The 27,360-nt window shown below is 41.6% G+C and overlaps 1 protein-coding gene across 1 annotated transcript; it reads right to left on the bottom strand.

Annotated features, from left to right (window-relative positions):
* Nucleotides 1–41: 41 nt before the first annotated feature.
* gys1 (glycogen synthase 1 (muscle)) lies at nt 42–26,445 on the bottom strand. Its single transcript, XM_066708699.1, has 17 exons — nt 26,345–26,445; nt 24,980–25,098; nt 24,697–24,878; nt 24,392–24,583; nt 23,656–23,841; nt 23,349–23,493; nt 22,837–22,954; nt 22,468–22,588; nt 22,257–22,363; nt 21,635–21,694; nt 14,048–14,240; nt 13,686–13,812; nt 13,469–13,564; nt 13,157–13,320; nt 1,541–1,621; nt 1,335–1,453; nt 42–1,094 (listed from the first exon to the last, which is right to left on the bottom strand). Exons 2-17 carry the CDS (start codon nt 25,095–25,097, stop codon nt 896–898), a joined length of 2,208 nt encoding a protein of 735 aa, XP_066564796.1. The 5' UTR covers nt 25,098; nt 26,345–26,445; the 3' UTR covers nt 42–895.
* Between the last annotated feature and the right edge of the window lie 915 nt (nt 26,446–27,360).

The following is a 27,360-nucleotide window of genomic DNA, read 5'->3' on the forward strand; positions in this document are numbered from 1 at the left end:
ATTAAATAATAACAATAATAATAATAAGACAAAAAGAGGAATTTGTTTAAATAAACTTTTTATTGTCACACAGTCATTCATACATATATTTTTATATATATATATATCTCTTTCTATGTATATTTACTCTTGTATTATGCATGTATTTCGCTACACAGATGTGTCTCTAGCTCTATCAAAGCAATGAGGGTTCACAAAGTAATAATAGACTGTAAAAACACAGACAATTAACAGGATTAACCAAGTTTATATAGTGACCTGAAACACAGTCAGTCTGTGTATCAGTCCGTCAGTGTAACAGTTTTCCTACAGGACACCTGTCTGTGTCTCTACATCTCTCTCTCCGTCTCTCTGTACATTGCTGCATCTCTATATCTGTCTCTGCATGTCTCCTTGTCTCTGTCTGCATCTCTCTCCACCAGTGCCTCTCCGTCTCCCATTGCGTGCGTGCGTGCGTGCGTGTGTGTGTGTGTGCATGTGCATGACTGACTGACCGACTCAGACAGATAATTCAATGCAGTGCAACAAAGACAGTGTCTCAAATATAAGAGAAAGAGAGAGGAATAAATAGAAGAACTCACACAAGAAAAGAGAAGAGGGGGTGAGAGAGAGACGGACATAGACGGTCAGTCAGTGTATCTGTGTACTGGTTAAACTGGAGTCATACTGGGAGTGTGTCACTGTACTGAGTGTCTGTCCATCAGTCCTTTAGTCTGTTGGTTTACAGTATTTTGAGTTAACCTCTCTCTCCCTCTGATGCACTGTAAAAACGATCAGTGTGTCTATATATCCTCTCTCCCTGGGAGTATGTCAATATCTTAACCATTTATAGAAAAAAAAATGAAACTCTCTCTCTTCCTTTCCTTTCCTCTCCTCTCCCCCTCCCCCCCTCCCTCTAGTTCCTCTCACTTGACAGGGAGCTGGTGGGGGAGCTGACTGTACTGGGAGTGCTGGTCAGACTGGGCTGGGGCCCATTTTCAACTGAGGGGGGGGCAGTGGTTGCACCGCTGGACTTGGACCGCAGGACGAAGGGGAGGGTGACGGACGGACGGATGTTCATCCTGTCTTTCTCGGCCTCCAGGTCTTCGTCGTACCTGTGGAGAGGGAGGTCTGGACTTAATTGATATTATAACTGGCTTGAATAACGGGGAGGAGTGGCAGCGCTGTGTGTAAACTGAGTGTGTGTGCCGGTCACTGCTGAGGGCATCTAAACTGTCACTGTGTGTCTGTGTGTGTGTCTCTCTGTGTCTGTGTGTGAGAGTCTCTGCATGAGTGAGTGTCACTGGGTGTGCGAGTGTCTCTGTCTCTGAGAGTCTCCGTGTCTCTTTTTTTACCTGAGGTTCTCCTCTTCCTCCTCCTCCTCCTCCGTCTCACTGTGATGGGGGGATGAGTGGCGGGAGAGGGAGGGAGAGGGGGGCACTGAGGCGGGGCGGGGGTACCGGAAGCCCTGAGCCTGAGGGGGGAGAGGGAGGCAGAGAGAAAGTTAAAAACAGTACAGTACAGACACACACAGTACAGTACAGACACACAGTAGACTTACAGTTGCTGACTCTTGCGGCTCGTAGCTGTAGGTCTCTGGGAAGGCCTTAGAAAGAGCCATGTGACGAGCAGAGATATAATACTGAGAGAGACAGAGGAGGAGGAGAGAGTGAGTTTGAGAGAGGGGCAGAGAGATTACTTTATATACGAGATACTGGGAGACACACTAAAAGACTAAGCATAGCCAAAGACATCCACAAAGAACATCTGTCTAGAAAAAATAAATTGTACACACACGTATAAAGAAAGTAATATTCTGACATTATGTGGAAAAGAGTAGATTGAAAAAGTGTTGCACATCGAAGGATAAGGGAAAAAAAAAACTGCCGCTTGCGGGTGCTCATGCGTTTTGATTCTTGGAATACTTTGAATCTTTGGATTGCAATCAGCTTCGTGAGCTTCACTGGAAAAGAAGCAGTGTCACTGATGCCATCTACTGGTGAGTACAGAGACTTGTATTGCTCCCCATTGGAGCTGTGGCTGTCGTCTGTGATCAGTGATACAGTGCCTTGAAAAAGTATTCAGACCGCAAAAGTTTTTCTGCATTTAACAGTCTCACAGCCTGGGATTTTGATGCATTACACTGGACATTTTTATTTGTGGGTCACACATTCTTCCTCATAGAGTCCCACCCAAAAGAAAGAAAATAGTAAACAATATACACCGTTCAGCCACAACATTATGACCACCTGCCTAATACTGTGTAGGTCCCAAAACAGCCCTGACACGTCGAGGCATGGACTCCACTAGACCTCTGAAGGTGTGCTGTGGTATCTGGCACCAAGACGTTAGCAGCAGATCCTTTAATTCCTGTAAGGTGCGAGGTGGGGCCTCCATGGATCGGACTTGTTTGTCCAGCACATCCCACAGATGCTCGATTGGATTGAAATCTGGGGAATTTGGAGGCCAAGTCAGGCCAGTCATCAGACCAGGCCACCTTCTTCCATTGCTCCGTGGTCCAGTTCTGATGCTCATGTGCCCATTGTAGGTGCTTTCGGCAGTGGACAGGGGTCAGCATTGGCACACTGACTGGTCTCCGGCTACGCAGCCCCATACGCAACAAACTGCGATGCACTGTGTGTTCGGACAGCTTTCTATCAGAACCAGCATTAACTTTTTCAGCAATTTGAGCTACAGGGCTCTGATTTTCAAAAAAAAAAAAAAAAAAAAAAAGGAGGACAAGAAATTTTACATTACACTTATATATGTTGAATTAAATGTTTGTTCATTACCCTTTTATGCTCCCGTGTACTAGATATTCATGTTTAATAAAGAGATAAGTACAAGGTTGTTTTCTTATGTTTGAACAAAGAAAACAATTTAAATTATATTACAGCGAACATTTTGTCAGAGTTCGCATCGCAAAAAGTGAGTCAATTCACCTCCATTTGCGATGTATTTTCTTGAGAGATTCGCTGATTGTGCGAGGTATTAAAATGCGTTTTCCAGACTCAAAACAAGTATCGAAAACGCGTATAAGCAGTGCTGAGGTACCTCCCCTTTAAGAAACGCGTATGGTTTTTTTTTGTGCCCCGTTACCCGAACCCCGTCCCTCATTGGCCAGCGGGTTTGTCACTCATACAGGGCAGGCTGTAGCTTTCCAATGACACAGACACGCCCATGTCCGAGCAACTCGGCTTCGCTGCGCTGTGTTAGTGTGAGACTGAGGCACAGAGCGCGCATGGGGACACAGGGCGCTTACAGAACAGACACAGCAGAAAGTCGCGATATAGCAAGAAAAACAAATACAGCGTAGAAAAATGGAAGCGGACACAAAAAATAAAACACCTTACACTTCAAAAACAAATAATAGATGCTGATTCTGTTTAAAGCACTATGAAAGCCACTGACAGTGCGCTCTGTGCAAGAATAAAACGCCATGGCAGCGTGCTGGCTCGGATGAGTTACTGCATCAACACACACAGGAGCTGTTGTAAAGAATAGCCTGTGTCTATGTAAGGCCTAAAGTGACAATATTCAAAAGCCAGATGTTTGGAATTCCGTTTCCCTGTTTAGTATTCTTCTTTACTTGTATATAGTTATTCCGGTTGTTGTAATTTCGGTTCTGGAGGTCAGATTTGAGTAGTTCTTTTTACAGTGTCACTGTCCAGTGTCAAGTGTTATATTTACAATAAATTCATTTTTTTCTTATAAGCACTTTTGTTTTTCTTCACTTTTTTGATTTCTGTATTAACTCTGGTGGGGCAAACACAATAATTTATGTTATTTTCTGAATTTCTCATTTGTGCTGAGTGTTTCCATATAAGTTAATTGCCTCTAGCCCTTGTAGTTACAGAGTTATAAGTAAAAATATGACAACAGTAAAATCAGGCAAAAATGGGGGGGCCTCAGGGTTAAAATAAAGATGTTGTATTGAAAGTCACTTCAAGTGCATAACTGTATTAGTCAAGACAGATATCATGATCTGCATTGAGTCTGATGCTGAATGTTATGCATTTATAGAGTTTAAAACTTGAATTAGCACACCAGTTCATCTCCTATGCAATGATGAATGCAAGCATTACTTAATAAATAAACAATGCAGTCAGGGTCTCTGAGCAGAGATGGATAGTACTGTGCAGGATTCTGGAAAGGCTTGACTACACTAGTACTACAGGAGAAGCATGGAAGACTTGGTGGTATAACTTGGGTACAGGGATTAGCATAGGGAAGGATATTATCTACAGTCACACACCTGCAACATGCAAGCATTAAATAACAATGCAAATATCTGTAAAATACATTTCACAATCTAAAATGCATGCAAAGTAATGTAGATAAGAATGCACATATCATATGTCATGAGAACAAATCATAAAAACACCACTTTAGATCATTGGTAGACCAATTTAAATTGCTAATCAAGTAAAATTATATTTGATTAGCATAAGTGCTATGCAAATTTGAGACAACAAAATGTACGCTGTATTATACTTTAAAGTAAATAACGAACTTTTGTAATAAAAACAATACACTAAAATGAAAATAAACATATGAAAATAAACTGAAACACTAATAATACGCAATACACTGGAACTCGTATGAAAATAATACACTGAAACACAAATTAAGATAATGCAATAACAAACAATGAACGGTAATAATCAATTAAAACTCCATCTGTATCAACATCTATGCCATCAGTGGCTGAAGGATGGGCTAGAAATGCGCTATGGGGCTCTGTGCAGCATTGCGATTGATCTGGTCTCCGCAAACGCTGCTTCATTGCCTAGTATTCAGCACTGTTTTTTGAACGTGTCTTATGGAGCATTATAACAGTCAAAATGAAATCGTCAATTCGAAAATGAATCAATTCATAAATCAATGTATTAATTTATTGCGTTGTTTGCCATCTTTCAGTTTCCTTTGTCAAATGATCTTTCAATTTCACTTGGCAAACCAACGTCTTTTTAATGCTTGTCAATCACCATGGGGGGCGGTTTTTGACCTTCTCGAGGCACCAATCACACGCAGGGGGCGGGTCCGATCGATGCAGCTGTAATTGTGTAGTGGGGCAGCTGTGCTGCTGGGGAGGGACGAGTCTGTTTTGACGCGTGATAAGTACTTTAAAATCTCGTAAGTGCCGTATTATGAATGTCCAAAAAGCATATGTAATAGAGTGCTGTATTGCTATACACACATATTTTTCTCATTTATACGTTTATCCTAAATGAATTCCAATAATTCAGTCATATACACCTAATTAGGACAGTGGGCTGCACATTTTACGGTGTATGTGAGTGTAGTGGTTAAGAAACACAGCTATAAACGTGAGATTGTGGGTTCGATTTCTCATTACGTATGTATTGATTTAAAAAATATATAATTATTATAATATTTAAAAACAGCAATACTTACATATGAAATAATTTAATAAGGCTTGAACACAGCATAATAATAATGATAATAATGTATTGCTATTGATGTCTAACGTTTAATTTGATACACTCTAACTGGTGAAATAATGCAAGTTATATTACATTTCCTACCAGTGACGTAGGGAGGAATTATGAAAAGACCTGCAATGTGCGATTCGAAGACCCCATTCAACTTGAGATTTAGGCCGGCCCTGGGCCTAGCGAAAGTACGCGTGCGCAGTGAACACGCCCCTGAATGTGTTGGTAATAATTATGTACATTTACAATTATTTTGACCGTGTAATTTCATAGTGACCAATTTGCTATTTACGCCTAGATGACACGATGAGCTACATAGGGGTTGAAAGCTTCTAATACAGTAATAGTGTTGAAAAACAGAGGGAAGCCCATTCTGACGGGTCCCTTCTGTCCGACAGGATGAGCTACCTCGGATTTCAAGTGTTAAAATACAGTAATAGTGCTGAAAAACAGCTGGTAGCCCATCCAGACAGGTCCTTTATGTCTGACAGGATGAGCTAATTAATATTTTCATTCGGGGCAGCTCATTTCAACCGGTAGCCCATTGTTTTCAGATACCAGGCAGCTCATCATGATAGGGAAGCTCAGTTTGTCAGAACACCGGCCTAAATGTAACTGTGAACCTGGGCCGGGTGGAAAGCGTCAGCGTGTGACGCAACTCAAGCCCCGCCCCAGAGACTGCGTGTCTGAGAGCCGCGGAATAAACACAGAATAAACACGGGCACCGAAACAGCTGCACCGCAGCAGGACACAGTATTGTCTCTGTATTGTTTGAATGTCATATCGATCTATAGCCTTAAATGTACTGTTACATTTCACTAGCTCACATCTTTATATATATTATAAAAGTCTAGGCTAAGTAATGAGTTATAATGTAAACAGTTCAAACTACTCGGTCGATTAAAATAAAAGTGTGTGTAGCTGGTAAACTTGCTATTGTTTGTTCTTGTACTAAGTATGATTGAAGTCTGAAATTTAACTATGCATTTTACACGTGGAAATTGCATTGTGAAATTGTGAACGGGACCATAACTTTATTAATTATTCAAATTGTGCATTAAAACGATATAAATTTAACCGAAACAGGTTTCCATTCAAATCAGTGCATTTTAATACGAGACCAGCTATTTACTATGCAATCCGAAATGCGATTATATTGAGCTGAGCAGTACGATCACAAATGCCGGCGTTAGAGGTAAAAACTGGGCCGATGCAGAAATGAAAGCGCTGTTTACAATGTGAATGAAGATGAAGTTAAAACAGAAACCGCAGAAGTGCGCAGCGCTGCTGTCTGAGGATATACAACTACAAACGCATCACAGGCTGCTTTCAATGCACACGATTTCTTGTGATTTAATGCAGATGTCCTAATAAAGGTGCTTCGCTTTTGGGTGTATAACAGCACTTTTAGACTTGCAGAACCGAAGATAGACATTTGAAAAGGGAAATATATGAATTAGATTCCCCATTGAACCAGCACATTTTTTTATTATTTTAGAAAGCTTTGGCTGCAAAGGGTTAAGATTACTTTCAAATAAAATATAGAACCGAACAATAGCCAATCGATATTAATAAGTTGTGATTATGAATACAGCGCATACACCTGTAAGCAGACGTAATGTCATACGTCACTGGTTTGTTTGAGCAGATCTGTTTATTCCCGGCATGCATTTCGTTTAAACCGGCTTTTCGCCCGCATATGTGAACGCATTTAGGCTCCTAAAACCGCAAGTGTCAACAGGGTGTCTGAAAAAAGCCGGACTAAATTTGAGGCGGCCCAGAGCCGGCCTAATAAGTGTGAACGGGGTCTAAGCCATTTCGAAGTCGAAATACGTAGCTCAAAATTTCCATGAAATACATGAAATTAGGCAGATTTTGACTCAAATATATCTTTGCTTCACAACCACATGTCACTATTGCCCCGTTTCCACTGGCGGACGCATGCAGCCCCGGACGCTTAAACGGGTGTTTCCACTGGCTAAGCGTCTGGACGCGTTCGTGTTTTGTGGACGGTTAACTTGCTGGTGTTAGACGTATCCGTAAGCGCGTCCGGACGCTTAGCCAGTGGAAACGGGGCATACGTCTCACATCAACCGACAATATGCAGCAAACTAGACGCGGTTTCTGCTGCTGGTCAATCACAGATCTATTTCGGTGGAGGTGTGTAATTGAAACGGATGAGGACGCACTACTTTCGATGTGTGCGCTGCTAGAAATATGCGTCTTCCTTGGGAATCAGCTGTTTCCGCCGCTGATGTAGGAGTTTCTATATGAATGCAAGTCTCCTGTTGTGACGCCCAAATTAATCAATAACATCATATACAGTAGTTTGAGATCCTTATGTACAGGTGAACGAGTCCATGAAGTCTTTCTTCTGTCTAATAGTGGAGCGAACATTTTAGTAGTTTTAGCTACTGAATGATCACTACCCTGTTGCGGTCGTGACTGATATACTGATATATGTATATATCGGTCGTGACTGGTATATACACTCACCTAAAGGATTATTAGGAACACCATACTAATACTGTTTGACCCCCTTTCGCCTTCAGAACTGCCTTAATTCTACGTGGCATTGATTCAACAAGGTGCTGAAAGCATTCTTTAGAAATGTTGGCCCATATTGATAGTATAGCATCTTGCAGTTGATGGAGATTTGTGGGATGCACATCCAGGGCACGAAGCTCCCGTTCCACCACATCCCAAAGATGCTCTATTGGGTTGAGATCTGGTGACTGTGGGGGCCAGTTTAGTACAGTGAACTCATTGTCATGTTCAAGAAACCAATTTGAAATGATTCGACCTTTGTGACATGGTGCATTATCCTGCTGGAAGTAGCCATCAGAGGATGGGTACATGGTGGTCATAAAGGGATGGACATGGTCAGAAACAATGCTCAGGTAGGCCGTGGCATTTAAACGATGCCCAATTGGCACTAAGGGGCCTAAAGTGTGCCAAGAAAACATCCCCCACACCATTACACCACCACCACCAGCCTGCACAGTGGTAACAAGGCATGATGGATCCATGTTCTCATTCTGTTTACGCCAAATTCTGACTCTACCATCTGAATGTCTCAACACAAATCGAGACTCATCAGACCAGGCAACATTTTTCCAGTCTTCAACTGTCCAATTTTGGTGAGCTTGTGCAAATTGTAGCCTCTTTTTCCTATTTGTAGTGCAGATGAGTGGTACCCGGTGGGGTCTTCTGCTGTTGTAGCCCATCCGCCTCAAGGTTGTACGTGTTGTGGCTTCACAAATGCTTTGCTGCATACCTCGGTTGTAACGAGCGGTTATTTCAGTCAAAGTTGCTTTTCTATCAGCTTGAATCAGTCGGCCCATTCTCCTCTGACCTCTAGCATCAACAAGGCATTTTCGCCCACAGGACTGCCGCATACTGGATGTTTTTCCCTTTTCACACCATTCTTTGTAAACCCTAGAAATGGTTGTGCGTGAAAATCCCAGTAACTGAGCAGATTGTGAAATACTCAGACCGGCCCGTCTGGCACCAACAACCATGCCACGCTCAAAATTGCTTAAATCACCTTTTTTTCCCATTCAGACATTCAGTTTGGAGTTCAGGAGATTGTCTTGACCAGGACCACACCCCTAAATGCATTGAAGCAACTGCCATGTGATTGGTTGGTTAGATAATTGCATTAATGAGAAATTGAACAGGTGTTCCTAATAATCCTTTAGGTGAGTGTATATCCAACACCTACATAATAAATAACTTCCCCACTATGTGGAATCGAACCCACAACCTCATGTTCATAGCAGTGTTTCTTACTCCAGCACATGCACAGTAAAGTGCCCATCTAATGCAGCCAACTGTCCTTATTAACTGTCTACATCCTTGCTACATGTCATGCAGTGCTGATTACACTGTAAAATATAACATATTCAACAAGATGTTGCACTGTACAGTGTAATCAGGACTGCATGTAGCAAGGATGTAACTGTTATAATGGGGGATTTCAATTTCCCAAACATAGACTGGGAAAACCCAGTTGGGACTACAGAAGCAGAAATAGAAATGGCTGAGGTGGTAAATGACAGCTTTCTAACTCAATTTGTCAGGGAACCAACCAGGGAGAGCGCATGCATTGACTTGATCTTTTCAAATGACCACGATATAGTCAGAGGGACACTAGTTAGAGCCTTTTGATAAGGTTCCACACCAAACACTGATCCTCAAATTGGAAGCTGTAGGCATTCAGGGTAATGTAAGTAGATGGATTATGAACTGGTTGATGTATAGGAAACAGAGGGTGTCGATTAGAGTAGTTGCTTCTAACTGGAGTGAGGTTGTAAGTGGAGTTCCACAGGGATCAGTACTAGGGCCTTTGCTTTTTCTAATCTATATTAATGATCTGGACTCTGGGATAGTTAGCAAACTTGTCAAATTTGCAGATGATACTAAAATAGGTGGCTCAGCAGATAAAATCTTGGCAGCACAGGCTATTCAAAGGGACTTAGAGAATATTCAGTTGTGGGCCGACACCTGGCAGATGAAATTCAATGTGGACAAGTGCAAGGTATTACATGCAGGTAACACAAATGTCCACTATAATTACACTATGAGGGGAACAGAACTAGATGAAGTAACACATGAGAAAGACCTAGGAGTCCATGTGGACTCCTCACTTTCTCCATTCAAACAATGTGGGGAAGCAATAAAAAAGGCAAACAGAATGTTAGGGTATATTGTCAAAAGTGTAGAATTTAAAACAAGGGAAGTAATGTTAAGACTGTGTACAGTACTGGGCACCACACTTCAAGAAGGATATCGCTGCTCTAGAGGCAGGTCAGAGGAGAGCAACCAGAATTATTCCAGGTCTGAAGGGAATGCCCTACTCGCAGAGACTGAGGGAACTGAACCTTTTCACGCTGGAACAGAGGAGACTACTTGGGGACTTGATTCAAGTCTTCAAAATCATGAAAGGCATCAACCACATCAAATCAGAGTAGCTTTTCCAGATCAGCAGGGACACACGCACCCGGGGACACAAATGGAAATTGGTCTTCAAGACATTCAAGACGGAAAACAAGAGACACTTCTTTACACAGAGAATTGTGACAATCTGGAACAAACTCCCCAGCGATGTGGTTGAAGCTGAACATTTTGGAACATTTAAAATCAGACTGGATAGGATCCTTGGATCACTCAGTTATTAATGGACACCAAACAAGTATGATGGGTCAAATGGCCTCCTCTCATTTGTAAACTTTCTTATGTTCTTATTAGGTATAGTGTATATTACCGAATTATTGGAATTCATTTAAAATAAATGTATAAAATTGAGAAAAAGATGCGTGTATGGGGTTACAGCACTCTATTACATATGCTTTTTGGACATTAAAATCTCATAAGTGCTGTGTTATAAAAGTACTTATCATGGGTCAAAACAGACTCTGTGAAATATTCTCAAAACTAGTTGTCCCTCCCCACCAGAACAGCAGCCTCGCTACACAATTACAGCACCATTGATCGGACCAGCCCTCCTGCGTGCGATTGGTACCTCGAGAAGGTCAAAAACCACCCCCTTGGGTGATTGACAAGCGTTAAAAATAAGTTTCTTTGCCAAATGAAATTTAAAGATCACTTGGCAAACAGCGCAATAAATTAATGAATTGATTTATGAATTAATCAATTAATTTATGTATTGACTAATTCATTTATGAATGAATTTACAAATTGACAAATTTATTAATTTACAAATTGACGATTTAATTTTGACCCTTAAAATGCTCCATTGTATCTTGCCACATCAGTGTATAGCTCATGTTAAAAACGAAATAAACTACAACTAAATAAGTACAACTAATAATAAAACTAGCAATCATAATATAAAACTGAATATAAAATGTATATAGTTGTAAAAGTTGAATGGATTGCCTCAATAGAAGACTTCTAGACGTGCACAGGTACATGGAAGCTCTAAACAACATGCGTTAGGATAAAAACATGGCATGATCACAGATCCGGCTTTCAAATCACATTCTACAGTATCAACACTGGCTTTTGAAATTACATGAAACTTCCATCGTGGAGCACGTATGCACAACATCCCACAAGTCTGCAGCATAACTTAACTTACTTTACACGTAAACCGGAGTTTTGCATAGATTAGCACGAGAGAAATCCTTACATTGGAGGTAAGCACAGTAAATGCAACACTTTCATCAGCGCAATTTCATAATTAACACCACAGTTGCACTATTACTAGCAACGTTGCAAAAACTTACCATGCGTTTCGTTTCTCAAGCTCAAGCTTGTCAGATGTGCTCTTTCGGAAAGTTAATTCTGATTCGCACAGTCCAGAAAGCACTGTACGGTTATCATTCTTTCCGTCTTATAAATACTCCCACAGTTTCGATGCTTTCGCCCAAGTTTTGTTTTGCGCAGTAGGCTGGCTGCGACGTGCAGGTTCAGACATTTATCCAGTGAGGCGTATACAGGTGGATGACAAACCAAGTGATGCACTACTGCCACCTACTGCTGTTTGGAATGAAACCATTGTTCTCACACAGAGCTAGGAATACAGGCCAAGGATATTAGGGGAAAGGGCTAAGATCAAGGATATTAATAAGAACGGTTAAGATAGAGGCAACATAGCTAAATGAGTATTCAACAGCTGAAATAGAAGTCCATGTATTTTACTAGTCGAAAAAGTTGATTAAGTCAACTAATCACTGCAGCCCTACTGAAAAGCATCCCAATAACATGATGCTACCACCGTCATCATACTGTACAGTGGGGATGGTGTTACCTGGCTGGTGTGCAGACATGGTTTATTTCAGCCAGGTCTTCTTCTTTGCCACTCTCTCATAAAGGCCTGAGAGTGCTGATAAATGAACATCATTGTCCATCACCTCCACTGAATTCTGTAACTCATTCAAAGTCTAGTTGGCCTCACATTAGCTTTCCTAAGAAATGCCCTTCTTGTCCGGCAACTATGTTTAGAGGGGCGACCTGATTTAGGTGTGGTGGTAGTTTAGTATTTTTTCCCACTTCTGTACAATGGACTACACTGAGCTCCGAGGGAAGTTCAATGCCTCTGAAATGGTTTTGAACACTTACCAAGATTGCTTAGAATGTTCTTTCATCTTCATTTTGATTATTTTGTTTCAAAGTCTCTACCATACTGTGAGACCATACAGAGAGAGTGATATTTATTCTCACACATCAATTTAAAGCAGGTCATCCACTAATTTCTTACACAACAAATTGTGTGACTTGTTGAGGTAATATATTGTACCTTAGGCTATTTAGGCTTGCAATTACATATGAATACTTTCTTAATCTGATAATCTTCATTTAATTGTATAGTACAATTTTGAGAGCTATTGGAATTTCTCTTTTGATTTGACATGGTGCTCAAGGCTTCATAGATCAGTGGAAAAAAAAATCTAATTTAATCTCTTTCAAATTCTGAATGTGAGACAACAAAAAGTGGAAAAAGTGATGGGGGCTGAATACTTTTTCAAGGCACTGTATGTGATATGTAGGGCCCTGCATACACTGATGTCACAGAGTGGTTACATCACAATGTACACAATGAGCCGTGTGATACAGGCAGGGTTAACCAACGCCTTGATACACTGGCACAGGACATTGTAATGCCCCGATACACAGGCACAGGACACTAATTTCCTCCATACACAGGCATATGTTATAGGACACTAACACCTCTCTCTCGCCCCCCTCCTCCTCACCCTGCCCAGGTAGCGCCAGTCCAGTAGGTCACTCAGGCGCTCAGTCCGGTTGCGCTGGATGATGCGCTGGCGGCGGCTCTGCTGGCAGAAGGAGAAGAGGAAGGAGGTCAACTGGTTGCAGGACTCGTCCACCCCCCGGTACCGCCGGTCCAGGATATAGATACCTGGGACAGGGAGAGGGAGTGAAAGTGTAAGACATTGGCTGATCCACTGACCAACAGATACACTGACACACTGACAGCCTGACTGATTGAGTGACTGACAGGCTGACACACTGACTGACAGTTACACTGACACATTTCACTGACTGACCGTAGGCAGACGGGTCAGCAATATGCTCCTCCATGAAGCAGCCGAACCCTGAGAGATTTGTCGAGATACTGGGGATCCCCATTACTGTACACTCCGCTGAAAGACAGATGGATAGAGAGGGAGTATTAATACAATATAGACACACACACTACAGTACAGACACATACAGTATAGCAGAGTACAGACTAACACAGAACAGTAAAGACACACACAGTACCTGGAGTATAGCCCCAGGGCTCATAGTAAGAGGGGAACACTCCTAAGTGACAGCCTCTCACAAACTCCTCATAGTCCATGGGGAGGAGAGGAGAGGTGGAGGAGAGGAACTCTGGGTGGAAGATGACCTGAGAGAGAAAGGGAGAGAGAAAGACAGAGGTGGGGGGGGGGGGTAGGAGATTAGATCATATAATGTCAGTCAGTCAGTCACTACAAACTAATGGATTTGAACAGCAACTGTCAGTAGGACTCCGGAACAACCTGAGAAGAACAAGTCATAGTTATCCAGACAGAATGCCTATCTAAAAGAACTCTACAGTCATTGTCCAGTCAGTCAGTCGGTGTATGGGTCACTCTCTGTACCTTGACCCGGTCGCTGGAGTGGTTAAAGAGGCCGATGCGGCGGATGGCAGTCAGTATGGGGTCAGTGGGGTCATCCAACATGTTGTGTGTGCAAACAGGTGGCTGGGACTGCCTCTGTGCGCCAAAGATTGCCCTCTTCATCATCGTCACATCCTCCCGGTCCAGCATCTGAGACGCATCTGGCAACTGACCACTGTGGGAGGGGAGAGTCAGTACATTAACACTGACTGACTGGACACTACAGTACAGTAAAGGCCAGGTTACACTCCATCGCTTGACTGTTTACCTCGGCAGCTTTGCATGTGTCCTTATTAATAGGAAAATGTGTTAATTTTCCTATTAAAACAACAACCTGTGCACTAGACCCTATACCCACTAAACTGCTAAAACAATCTCTGCCATTAATTATTCACAAAATACACAATATTATTAATGTCTCTTTATCCTCAGGATCTGTCCCTGAATCGTTTAAAATAGCTGTAATTAAACCACTTCTTAAGAAATCCAGTGCCGACCCAAACGAACTTAAACACTATCGACCTATCTCAAACCTTCCCTTCCTTTCTAAGGTTCTAGAGAAAGAAGTTGCAAACCAATTGCAAGCTTTTTTAACCAATAATCATCTTTATGAAAAATTCCAATCAGGCTTCTGTTCCGGCCATAGTACAGAAACGGCCCTGTTAAAAAGTATTGAATGACGTGTTTCAGTCCTCCGACTTAGGGAACGCCAGTGTTATTATTTTATTAGACTTAAGTGCGGCTTTTGACACAATTGACCACAAAATCTTGATACACCGCTTAGAAAACCGTATTGGCCTATCTCACAATGTGCTGACTCCAATATGTACAGATTAACGAGAACCAATCAAATTTAACTGAGGTTAAGTACGGAATCCCACAGGGCTCAGTCCTCGGATCTATACTTTTTCCATTGTACATGCGCCCCTTAGGTGATATAATTCGACGACATAATATTAACTTTCAGTTACGCAGACGACACACAATTATATCTGTCAGTAAATCCTAACAATACCATAGACCTAGAAAAACTAATGTGCTGTCTGTCTGAGATTAAAATATGGATGACAAAAAATGTTCTTAATTCTGACAAAACAGAAGTCCTAATTTTAGGAGACAAAAATCGAACTGTTCATCATGCACCGACAAAACTGAGTAATGATAACTTTAATTTCTCCCCTAAGGAGATGGCACGAAACCTGGGTGTCATCTGTGATCATAATCTTATCTTTTGAATCATACATTCAGAATGTGTCGAGATCTTCCTTCCTCCAGCTTAGAAACATTGCTAGACTAAGACAATTCCTCTCGTTACAGGACACTGAGAAATTGATACACGCATTTGTTACATCTAGATTGGATTACTGCAATGCCATTCTGTCAGGCAGCACAAACAGAGCTATTTCTGCACTTCAGTTAGTCCAAAATGCTGCTGCAAGAATTCTAACAAAAACAAGAAAACATGAACACATCACTCCAGTATTGGCTTCTCTTCACTGGCTGCCCGTGCGCTACAGGATAGACTTTAAAGTACTCTTATTAACATTTAAAACACTAAGGGACTGGCACCTCCCTACTTAAAAGATCTCCTTATCGAATACACTCCAGGTCAGCCATTGAGATCACAGGAAGCCGGTTACTTAGTGCTTCCTAAAATACACAAGAAAACTACAGGTGGTAGAGCATTCAGTTATAGGGCCCCGAAGCTCTGGAATGATCTTCCAGCCAATGTAAGAGATGCCCCCTCTGTCCTAGCCTTTAAATCACGACTGAAGACTCATCTGTTTAGTCTCTGTTTTTCTAGCCCATAGTGCTGCCGGTGTGCCATGGACATGCAATTGCACAACTGTCTTTGAAAATTTCCTGCACTGCATGACCAGTATCTGAGCACGATTGCCTTCTTGTCTTCCAGCAACAGCCCCCTCTGAGGGTCCAATGAGGCACCTCGTCCCCCAGCATGGAAGTCTGATGAGGCACAACCCACCCCAGAGGCACCTTACCATGGAGGGTCAACGGGGCATCCACACCCAAGGTCTGACGAGCCATCGCAACCCAAAGTCTGTTGATGGTCCAACCCCCCCACCCCCAATGGCCAGCAAGAGGCCTCCTCCAGAGGGAAGAGCACAGCCAGCAGCACCGATAAAGAACTTTCTGATCTCCATTAGGCCTAGGCCCTAAGCCGTGGACCCCCAGAGATTCATTTTCTCCTACATGCCATCCATAGGAGTTTTTTTTTTTCTCTCCTCCGTGCCTAAATGGTTTATTTACTTGTTTAAATGTTCACTCACTTTATTCTAGATCATGTAAAATGTTTTACAGGTCTATATTTTATTTTATTGTATTTTGCTGTATGTTTGTTGTATGTTTACCAGTCTGTGAAGCGCTCTGTGGCTACCCTGCAAAGTGCGCTATACAAATAAATAAATAAATGAAAATTGAATTGATTGTTGATTGATATGTAAAATACGCCCAGAGATGCACTGAGAAACCTGCTGAAGCAGAGATGACCAGAGGTAATCATGCTAAATATATATATATAAAGCCCAGATGTGCATTTGTGTACATTTTTGTGCATTTGGGTCTATTATAAAAAAAGATGTGTTGGTATTTCTGTGGTGTTGCAAATATTTTTTTCAGAACTTTTGTATTTTTTATTTTACCAAACTGGTATTTACATTCTAGTTGTCTACACTAAAACTCTTGATTTTATAATGTTTCACTGAAATAACAAAATGTATTAAATATTTGTTACAAATACTACAGCACTGCCCTTAATTATCTAGAAATATGTGAAAAGATAGGTCTAATGTCATTAAACATACCTAAATGTAAATGTATGTGCATTTAATTCCATGTGAAAGCTAGTGCATTGGATAAACTTTCTTGTTTTCAACCCGCCAGCGGATTGAGATATATCAACTAATAACTCTGGCATTATTATAGCCAGAAACATCTATAAAGCATATAAATATGATAAGATATTGATAAGATAACCCAAGATAAGATTGTTGCTGTGTGGAGATAATGACTTGCAAAGTAGGGGGGAAAAATTGACTCGGGAATTCAAGGATTCTTATTAAAAAAAAATTGTATCAAATTTTCACCCAGTTTGTCTTATAAGTTGTAATTTTACTAGTACTTATATAAAATAGATACATATACTTTAAAAATGTTCATAAAATCATAACTTTTCTAATTAAAAAAATATGCAATTATTTATCTTAAAAAAAGGTGATAGTATTGTATTATAGTGCGTCTAATCATGATCAACTTATAAATAATAAATAATTTGCTCACATGTTGTGGTCCACTTTTCTCAAAACTGTTCTGCATATGCTAGGTTCTTTCAAATGCACATTATTCCTTCATTTCTTATGCTATTTTCACCCAACAACTTCAAAAGGTTGAATTTGATTGGTTTTGCAACATAACATTTTCATCAAAAAATTTCCCCATAGGCTTTAATGGAGGAAAAGTTAAAACATTAAAATTTCAAGAAACACATTTCTGTTTTAGTGAAGAAGCTTGGTAGCAGTGTAATATAGTTTGTCTAATCATGATCAACTATGCTGAATATTATAGTACAGTTTATTTATTTTCATATGCTACACATACCTGTATTCCTTATAATGTCCATGTGAAAAACCTGCACATCTAATAAGCTCAAACCAGGTGAAAATGTAAAGACTTAAAAAAAAAAAAAAAAAAAAAAACACTGCTGTTTTGCAACAAATGTAGCTACTAGGGGAGACTCCTCAGAGGAGGAAGATGAGGACCATCCTCCTCAGTGAAAGTCATAAAAAATGTTTTTGATAAACCTTTACTAAATAAATTCACATCACAAAATACCTGATTAGAATCAACCTTTTGCAATGGTCTACTGTACTCTCAACAGCACCCTCTAGGGAAGAACCATAGAACTGGAGGATGATAATATCCATTCCTCCTCTGATCTGTATAATACAATATTTACATAATACAACTATGGAGGCTCATGGTTACTCCTCCCTTCCATAAAATGCACAGTACAAATGTGCCTAATGGAGGATGTCCTCCGAGGCTTCGACCTATCAGATCTGTTACAGAATTAACTGACATATTTTCCATCCAATCAAATGATCCAGAATGAACAAGGAAGTACGCGTGCGTATTAGGAGTGTAGTGAGTCGGTGAAGTTGGATAGAGAGAGAGTGATTGAGATAGTGATAAAGTTGAGCATTTAGACTCTAATTAGCTATTATTATTATTATTATTATTCAAATTTAGGTGGAGGAGGTAGCTTTTTTTCATTTATCTTGGTTATAGCGTGTCAGTTACTAGTGCAAATTATAAAAAAAAATGTTATTTTCAAACAAGCTTTGCCGTCTGTGTATCCATACCTATCTTCTCAGTTTTTCAATTCACCAGCCGCCACTGGTAGCTACAGCTCCGTGAAGTTGCCCCCCCGACTTACAGCATAAACGATAAATTGCATATTATTTGTTTGTGTTACATTTGTGCTGGTTTGTGCCATTGAAATAAATGTTTGTGCTGCTTTGGTTTTGAAGAGATTAACATTTATTTATTTTCGGCGAGTGACGCCACTCAGCCCCCCCACAACAACAGAATCAAACCAAACATATCTCTTTTGTTTGTGATACGTTTGTGCTGGTTTGTGCCATTGAAACTAATGTTTCAACTATTATGGTTTTAAAGTTATTGATGATTATTTATTACATGAGTGACATCACTCAGCCCCCCCACAACAAATGATTCAAACCAAACACCTCTTTCGTATGTGCTGGTGAAACCAGCAGCACGTGAATTATGTGCATGACAAATATTTTGATCGATAATTCCACAGCTGTTGCCCGCACCCCCATTCAAAATGCGACATTAAATGCAAAATAATGCAATGTGACCATTTTTGCAATTGCATTTTTTTTTAAACTTTATTTTAAAATACCTATCTAACACAACAACTTTGTAAAATAAACATTAGGCTATGTGAAAATACCTTCCTGTGTACCGAAATGGCATACTAACTGCAGCAATAAGCAGACCTGTCAACTTGATTCTCGTATTATTGTTTCCTGATATAGTTTTATTACAATTTCAAACTATAAAGGTTGGTGACAATTTGTTTATAAAGGAACTCTTGCTTATACAATATGTGTGTCTCCAGAAAATCATGGCAGAGTTGATGTATGCATAAGAATTTAATATTTTGCAATTACAGCTGTAACTGACAGACCAAAATGTTGTTCTTTTAAATTTTTTATGAATGTATTTTTCATTCAATAATAGTTTAGCATTGTGAGCTGCAATGACAATGCCTTAACATTAGCGTCTTTGTGGCAACGCTTCACTTTTCCACGTTTCCAAACCACACTCAACACACAGACTGCCAGTCTATGTTCGGAAACATACATGTGCGTTCAAGTTCTAGCGAATACAAAGTAAATAGCAGTAGCTGGCTGTGTGTGTAGTTTAATAATATCAATGTGTTTATTGCTACTCTTCCCTTTTCTGTCATTGCTAGATTCGCACAAGGGTGTTTGGCCTTCAGGTGGGTTAATATACCAGCTAATTAATATTATTAAACTACACACACAGCCAGCTATTGCTATTTATTTTGAATTCGCCAGAACTCAAGTGCACAGGTATGTTTCTGAACATAGACCGGCAGTCTGTGTGTTGAATGTGGTTTGGAAACATGGAAAAGTAAAGCGTTTCACTATGTTGATTGTATAATTTAGCTGATTTAGTCTTACACATTTTGTATTATTTCACTGTTATGACTGGAAGTCATTGCCACAAGGATGATAATGTTAAGGCATTGTCGTTGCAGCTCACATTTTTGGCATTTCTGGTACTTTAATTGCACTGCACATATTATACACTTAACAGTGTTTTCATTTACTTTGTCAAAGTATTTCCATGCAGAACTGTAAGGAAGCCATTTGTCGCGTTCTTGTAGCGCAGATTTCCACAGATCTGCGCAGATCTGCAGAATTCCACCGATCCCATTGGTAGAGCCGTGTGGAGTTTGGCCAATCACAGACAAGAAATAACAAATCCTACCCTTAATCTTCATTACAGCTAAATAGAGAGCCAATCAACAGTACAGGCTTTACAACAAAATCAATATATACTTTTTTTAATATCAAATGTTATCAAATATCACTTGTCAATAGTGGCTTTTATAGTTGAAACATTGATTTAATCCACACAATGCGGCACAGACGTAGCACAAATGAAAGAGAGGTGTTTGGTTTGAATTGGTTATTGGGGGCTGAGTGACATCACTCGTGTAATAAATAATCACCAATAACTTTAAAACCATAATAGTTAAACATTAGTTTCAACAGCACAAACTGGCACAAACATAGCAACATTGATTCTGTTGTTGTGGGGGGACAGTGACGTCACTCGCGAAAATAAATATTAATATCTTCAAAACAAAACCAGCACAAATGTTTATTTCAACGGCACAAACGTAGCACAAACGAATAATATGCAATTTATCGTTTATGCTGTAAGTGGGGGGGGGCAACTTCACAGAGCTGGTAGAGCTACACATGATTATGTAACTAGATTAATACAAACTGTAATACAATGTAGCTCATTATGTAACACACTAACAGAACACCAAGTTAATTAAAATCTGTGGCAATAGCCTTTTTTTAGTGGGCATTTTTTTTTTATGTGTGAATGTACATATTTATTAAGGCTAAACACAAATGTATTTGTCTGTTAAATAAATCATAAGGTATGTCATGCTTTAAACCATGCTTTTAATTTGAGGGGGGTTGGCCACTGGTGAGAAACTTGAAATTTGTAATATTTGACTAAATACATGTACTAGGACTATAGATACTTAATAATTTTTGCCTCATTTGTTAATTAATAATGTTAACAATGTTTATTGCTAATCTGTTTATAAATGCATATAGGCTAATGAAATAACTTACATGGGTTGTATTTATTTTTACACCCTTGTTAACTTACTTAATTTGAATGATTTACACATGCCTAATGGTTCACATATCCATCAAAAGGCAATGCAATTACATTATGCGCTGGTAAAAAATAATTCTTATAAATTATCACTTGTGAGGGGAAAGGTGTACTGCATTTGAAAAGCAATTGTTGTCCAAGCATCTTCCTGATCTTTATATTCAGCTCTATCAACCTGGTATAGACAGGGATAAGAAGTTATTATGCTGAGAATCTTCTCAATATTTTAGTGCTGTGTCTCAAATACTCTATAGATGAATCACATAGCAATGGTGCCACTGATAAGGTCAAAGTTCAGTTTATTTGAACTGTCAGCAACTGTCATTATCAAGCAGGGCAACTGTCGCTATGAACTGCTATGAAAGTATGAACTGCACAGCGCCACGGAAATGATGATCGCAGGTCGCTTTGCTCTTCAACGATGGTCGGGCAACGTAGTGTAAACTGGCCTTTACACTAACTGGACACTACAGTACATGAACACTTACTAACAGAAAGAGAGATGTAAGAACAGTGTGATATAACATAACAGAAGTGTGATGTAATGCCAGAGTGCCGTAATTAACTCACACCAGCAGGGACTCGTACAGCTTCTTGCCAAACTTCTCCTTCACTGTGTTAGCGGTGTCCCTGAGAGAGAGGGAGAGAAGGAGAGGAAAAGAGGGAGAGAGTTACAGTTTTTGTCTTACTGATATGTTGTAGCGTTGCAGTGAAGTTGTGTTGTACAGTGCTGTGCTTCAGTACTGCAGTGTTGTAGTTGCTTTGTAGTTACTGTTGCTTTGTGGTGTTCCAGTATTACAGTGGCATTGTTGTGCCACAGTTGTGTTTTCTTGTGTCAGTTTCACTGTGTCACAGCTGTGTAGTGTTGTGTACATGTTGTGAATTTGTGTAGTCTAGTGTGTAGTGTTCTGCAACGTAGTACAGTGAAGTGTGGCATAGTGCAGTGTTGTACAGTGCAGTGCAGTGTAGTATACAGTGAGGGAAAAAAGTATTTGATCCCCTGCTGATTTTATACGTTTGCCCACTGACAAAGAAATGGATTTCTGGATTTTTTTGTTGTTATTCTGTCTCTCACTGTTAAAATACACCTACCATTAAAATTATAGACTTATCATTTCTTTGTCAGTGGGCAAACACACAAAATCAGCAGGGGATTTCAGTGTTGTGTATTGCAGTTATGTAGTTGTGTTACCAGAGCTGCTTGCGCACCGCCTGCCCCTTTAGAGTCTCCACATTGAAATTGTTGGTTCTGGCCGGCATGATAAAGAACGCCACCACTGTCACCTCACTGTGATTCACCTGGGGAAGAGAGAGGGAGAGACAGGCTTAATACAGCATAGTACCGTACAGTCAGTCAGTCAGTCATGTCTTACTCTATCTGTCATAACTCCCCCCCACCTCACCCTCAGTAGATAGTTCAGCCGGGCCAGCGCCTCCAGGAATATGTCTGCCCCCTTGTTGGAGAACTCATAGCGTCCGGCGATAAACAGGAACAGGGTCTTGTCTAGGTTAAAGTCCAGGTGACTGAGAGAGAGAGAGAGTTAATACCGATAATGACATATAGTGCAAGACATAATGACATAATGATGCACTGATCAGTCTATTGTGTAATTGGTACAACTGGTTAAATTAGTAATTGGTGGAATGGTAGATTGATGGGCAAGTGTTTGTGGGTGAACTCCCATGATTAATTAGTAAATTAGTGCATGGGTTAATTGGCAAATGTGTTAATTGATTTGGTTATTGGGTTAACTGGTTGAAGGGCCATGTACCCGTAGAAATGGCCACGGATGAACTCCTGGATGCGGGCCTTGCTCTTGGCGTGGAGGTTCTGGAACTCATGCATCGCAGAGAACTTCCGCACATTCAGACCATTGGGGGTCACCACGTCTGAGTGGGAGGAAGAGTGGAGAGGGAGAGAGGAAGAGGGAGAGACCACAGATTCATAATTTCCAATGGCTGTTCACAACAACTGAGAACCACCACTAACAGAGGCCACAGGTGTCTGGGGGGAACACCTGTCCCCTCTCTCGCTCTCTCTCATTCCAATTCAATTTAAAAAAGCTTTATTGGCAGGACTAAGTGACATCAGTGTTGCCAAAGCAGTGACAGGGCCAGCGCTCAGCAGCAGGGGGCGAAGGGAACAATAAATACAGCAATTACACATTCAGACTCAAACCTGTATTACAGACATTCTACACCACATTTGTCCTCTCACTCTTTCCCTTTCTTCCTTCCTCCATCAACATCTCCCTCCCTCTTTCTCCATGTCTCCCTCTCTCACCAGGCTTCCTCCTCAGCAGGCTCTCGGCCTCCACGGCGGTGATCTGGGACACGGTGGTGAAGACATGGGCGCAATGGACTGCTGCACGCTCCATACAGTAACGGTGGTAAATCTGTCTGTCTCCCGCCTCCCTGTCCACATTGAACTGAGACAGAGGGACAGGACAGTACATTAACACACTGACTGTCCACACTGAACTGAGACAGAGGGGGAGCGAGGGTTCCATACCTACAGTACTGTACTTGTTTAGATTGTTTATAGGTGGTTATACTGATGTAGACAGTGTCACAGACAGCATTGGCCTTACGGTATTCAGGTTGTTGTAGAAGTCCACGTTGCCAGCGCACAAGTAGCGTCCCAGCAGTGTGGCGTGGGTGGTGAAGATTGTTGCCACGGGCAACCGGCGCTTCCGGCATAGAACCAGCCCCAAACCCGCCAGCCACTCGTGGAAATGGGCCAGGAGCCGAGGGGGCTCATCACACTGTGCTGCGTACTGAGAGAGAGAGAGAAATGTAAATGCACTAAGAGAAAAAGCCTGCAGATCTTTTTATGCCATTAAAAGAAGACTAGACAAAATTAATATCACAATTAAAGTTTTGTATAAAATATTTGACAGTGTAATCCAACAGACAGTTATATGGAAGTGAGATATGGGGTCCAGTCAGTCAACAGCATTATACCAAATGGGAAAAACATCTAGCCGAAACTCTACACATTGAGTTCTGCAGAAAGATATTGCATATACAATGCAAAACACCAAACAATGGGTTTAGGGCTGAATTAGGCTGCTAACCACTGCTATTTAAAACCCAAACAAGTGCACTAAAATTCTGGTCCCATCTGAAAAATGGCAACCCCCGTTCACTCCATCACATGGCCCTCTGGACCCAAGAGCTCAGAGCGGAAAAGAGTCCCCTTAGCCAACTGGTGCTGAAGCTCCCCTCCTTGACTCGAGCTAATACTGACCCGCTCCAAACCAGCACTGTTCACACAAAACAATCAGAGTTAACCAAAATGACACCTCCACCCCATCCCCCTCTCACCTCCCCCAGCAGCCAGGCGGTCAGGAAGCCGAACAGCACGGCGTCGTTGGCATCACGGTCGAACCAGGGCACCCCAATGCCACAACCGTCCCACAGCTCGCTCTTCCAGCGTTCCAGCGCCCAGGCTGTCTGGCCCACATCAATCAGCACCACATAGGGCCCGCCCTCGATCAGCCAGCGGCCAAAATACACCTGACAGAGAGAGGGGTAGTGATACTGACTGACTGACTGACACACTGACTTATACACTGACAGACTAAAACGCTGAACCCTCCCCCCCACCTGTGCCCACAGTGACCTCTGACCTTGCAGCCCTGGGTGTTCATCTTGTCAATGGTTCTTCGCAGCGCTGGATTGGTCGGTTCGATCAGCTCCACCTGCGTGCGCACGTTGTGCTCGAAGTATGGTCCAATCAGGAAGTAGCGTTCCCCCCACTCCTCCACCGTCAGCCTCGCCTTGGTCTGGATTACCGTGTAGATCCCGCCCACTGAGAGAGAGGGAGGGTTAATACAGTCAGTGTACAACATTCCACTGTAAAATATATGAACACACAGCACTAAGAGAGTGAGGTACAGTACAGACACACACCTTTGTTCGCTACCTCCCAGGCGATCTCGAATAGGACGGCATTCTCCTGGTCAAACTCCTCATCCCAGTCATCCAGCCCTGAGAGAGAAGTCACTGACAGACTGCGAGACAGAGGCATGCTGAGAGAGAAAGAGAGAGACTCAATAAGTACAGTACATAAACACTCACACTCACTTTGACACTGACATACTGACTGATACACTGACTGACACACTGTTACACCGACTGACTGACACACTGACAGAGTGACACACTGACTGGTCACTCCATACATATTTAACAAGGACCCTCTTAGCTGAATCAACAGACTTCCTGTAAATCCAGCTTGAGACCATTAACCACAATTAACAACAACATTAAGAGCAAACAGCCACAGAAAATTAATAATTCAGATCCCAACTGAACGCATAAGCGAGCGTCTGACTGACAGCTGTCTCTCTGTGCCTCCGATAGTCTCTCTGTGATGCTCTGAGTGAGAGGAGACTTGGAGCATGGGAGAGACACAGTTGTACGTAACTTTATTCAGAACACAGAGAGGAAGTGAGTGAGTGAGCAACTGAGAAAGTGTGTGTGTATGTTCTGGGTGTGGAGAAAGAGAGACTTCCTTATGCTAGTGATTTCACTACTGCAGTTACCACTCCATTAGTACTACAATGATACAGTTACTGTTCAGAAGTTCTGCCAACAACTATAGTGTTATACGATTATTTATAATACTACTACCACTACCAGTTACTACATTACTACTATGACTGTAACAGCAGACCTCTACCATGTAGTATTGTTACTGGTACAGTACAGAGACCACCCCAGAGTGGAGAGGCAGAGAGAAGGAGAGACACACTGTTCTACACCTGTTTTAACTCGATTCTCTCACACGGTGTACAAATATAGCGTACTTTCCAACACACACTGTAACACACACGCACCACAACAATACATAAACACAAACTCTAAGACCTGGCAGGAATAAACAGAAATTGGAAAATCACAACAGAACACAGAAAGAGACAGACATAGATGCAAAGGAGGGAGAGGGAGACGTGCAAAACAGCGCGCACGCAGACACAAAACAGAAACACACCCCCACTCTGACCGACCGACCGACCGACCGCCTGCCTGCCTGCCTGCCTGCCTGCCTGTCTCTATCTTTCTCTCTCTCGGCGCACACACACATACATACAGACATAAACAGAGACACAATCGTGCACAAGGTTACGCACTTGAGTGTGTGCTTCTCTCGAGACTATTTCCCAACATTAACAGTTAAAATGCGTTTACATCCGGGCGACAATCATATATATTGCTGTATTATTCATATACATACATATCTAAATACAATAATAATAATAGCTACAATGTTACCTTATACGGTTGCACGATACCCCCTCATCTGTGTCAATCAGTCAAATAACTGATACTACAACTGTAATAGAGACAGACGCTGACAAAAGAGAGAAGGAGGGGCGATGGCAATGGTCTATTCCCATTGGCTACTACGGGTTTTAGTCACGGTGATGGACGTGGTGGCGTTGTCAGTTGAATAGGAGTGAGAGGGGGTGGGGTTATTGTTTTATTCCCGCCCGGCTTACTCAGGGTTGGCTTGCTGCGAAGGAAGGCGTGTGCGGAAGCCATGTCCACACCCCCTTAGCCCCTGATGCAGAAAGGAGGAAGTGGGCGTTGACCTGGAAGGGAGGCGTTGATTGGACGGTGTCGGGTTCCGGAGTCGAGCGCTGGTTCGTGGGGATCGGGTGTCTCTCAGGCGTCGTCATGGCAGCGGTGGTGAGGGACAGGACAGTGACCGAGACAGAGACAGAGAGAAAGAGAGAGTGTCTGTAAATGTTAAGTGCATCATTTTGGTATTTATTCCTGCCATTGTATTGTCCTGTTGCTGAGCACTGGACATGTCTGTCAATGCTTTGGAAACACTGATGTCAATTGATCATGCCATTAAATTAATTGAGAGAGAGGGAGATTGGGGGGGTGGGGGAGTGTTGATCCTTGTGGAACGCAGAGACGGACTGACATTTGAAGGGGAAACGAGAGGAAGCATGAGCGGGTTTATTTTTACATTTGTGTCGAAGGTCAACAAAGTTCATCTCCCAAAAATGATACCGTGACATTATAGAGAAGCACTCAGAATTTACATTCCCCGCTGTCTCCCTCCCTCCCTCTCTCTCTTCAAACGAGCTATATTGGTCTGACCTGCCTATCAAAGCATGTGTAATATAGAGATGATACATGTAATAATATTACATTTAAAATAAGTACGAATATTAATTTAATACACAAATAAGAGAAAATACATAAGTAAATATATAAATAAGTTTAAGAGAGTAGTACCTCTCTCACTCCCCCTCTCGCCTCTCCTCTCTCCCTCT

This window comes from Amia ocellicauda, chromosome 7 (assembly GCF_036373705.1).
Source record: "Amia ocellicauda isolate fAmiCal2 chromosome 7, fAmiCal2.hap1, whole genome shotgun sequence".
NCBI lineage: Eukaryota > Metazoa > Chordata > Actinopteri > Amiiformes > Amiidae > Amia > Amia ocellicauda.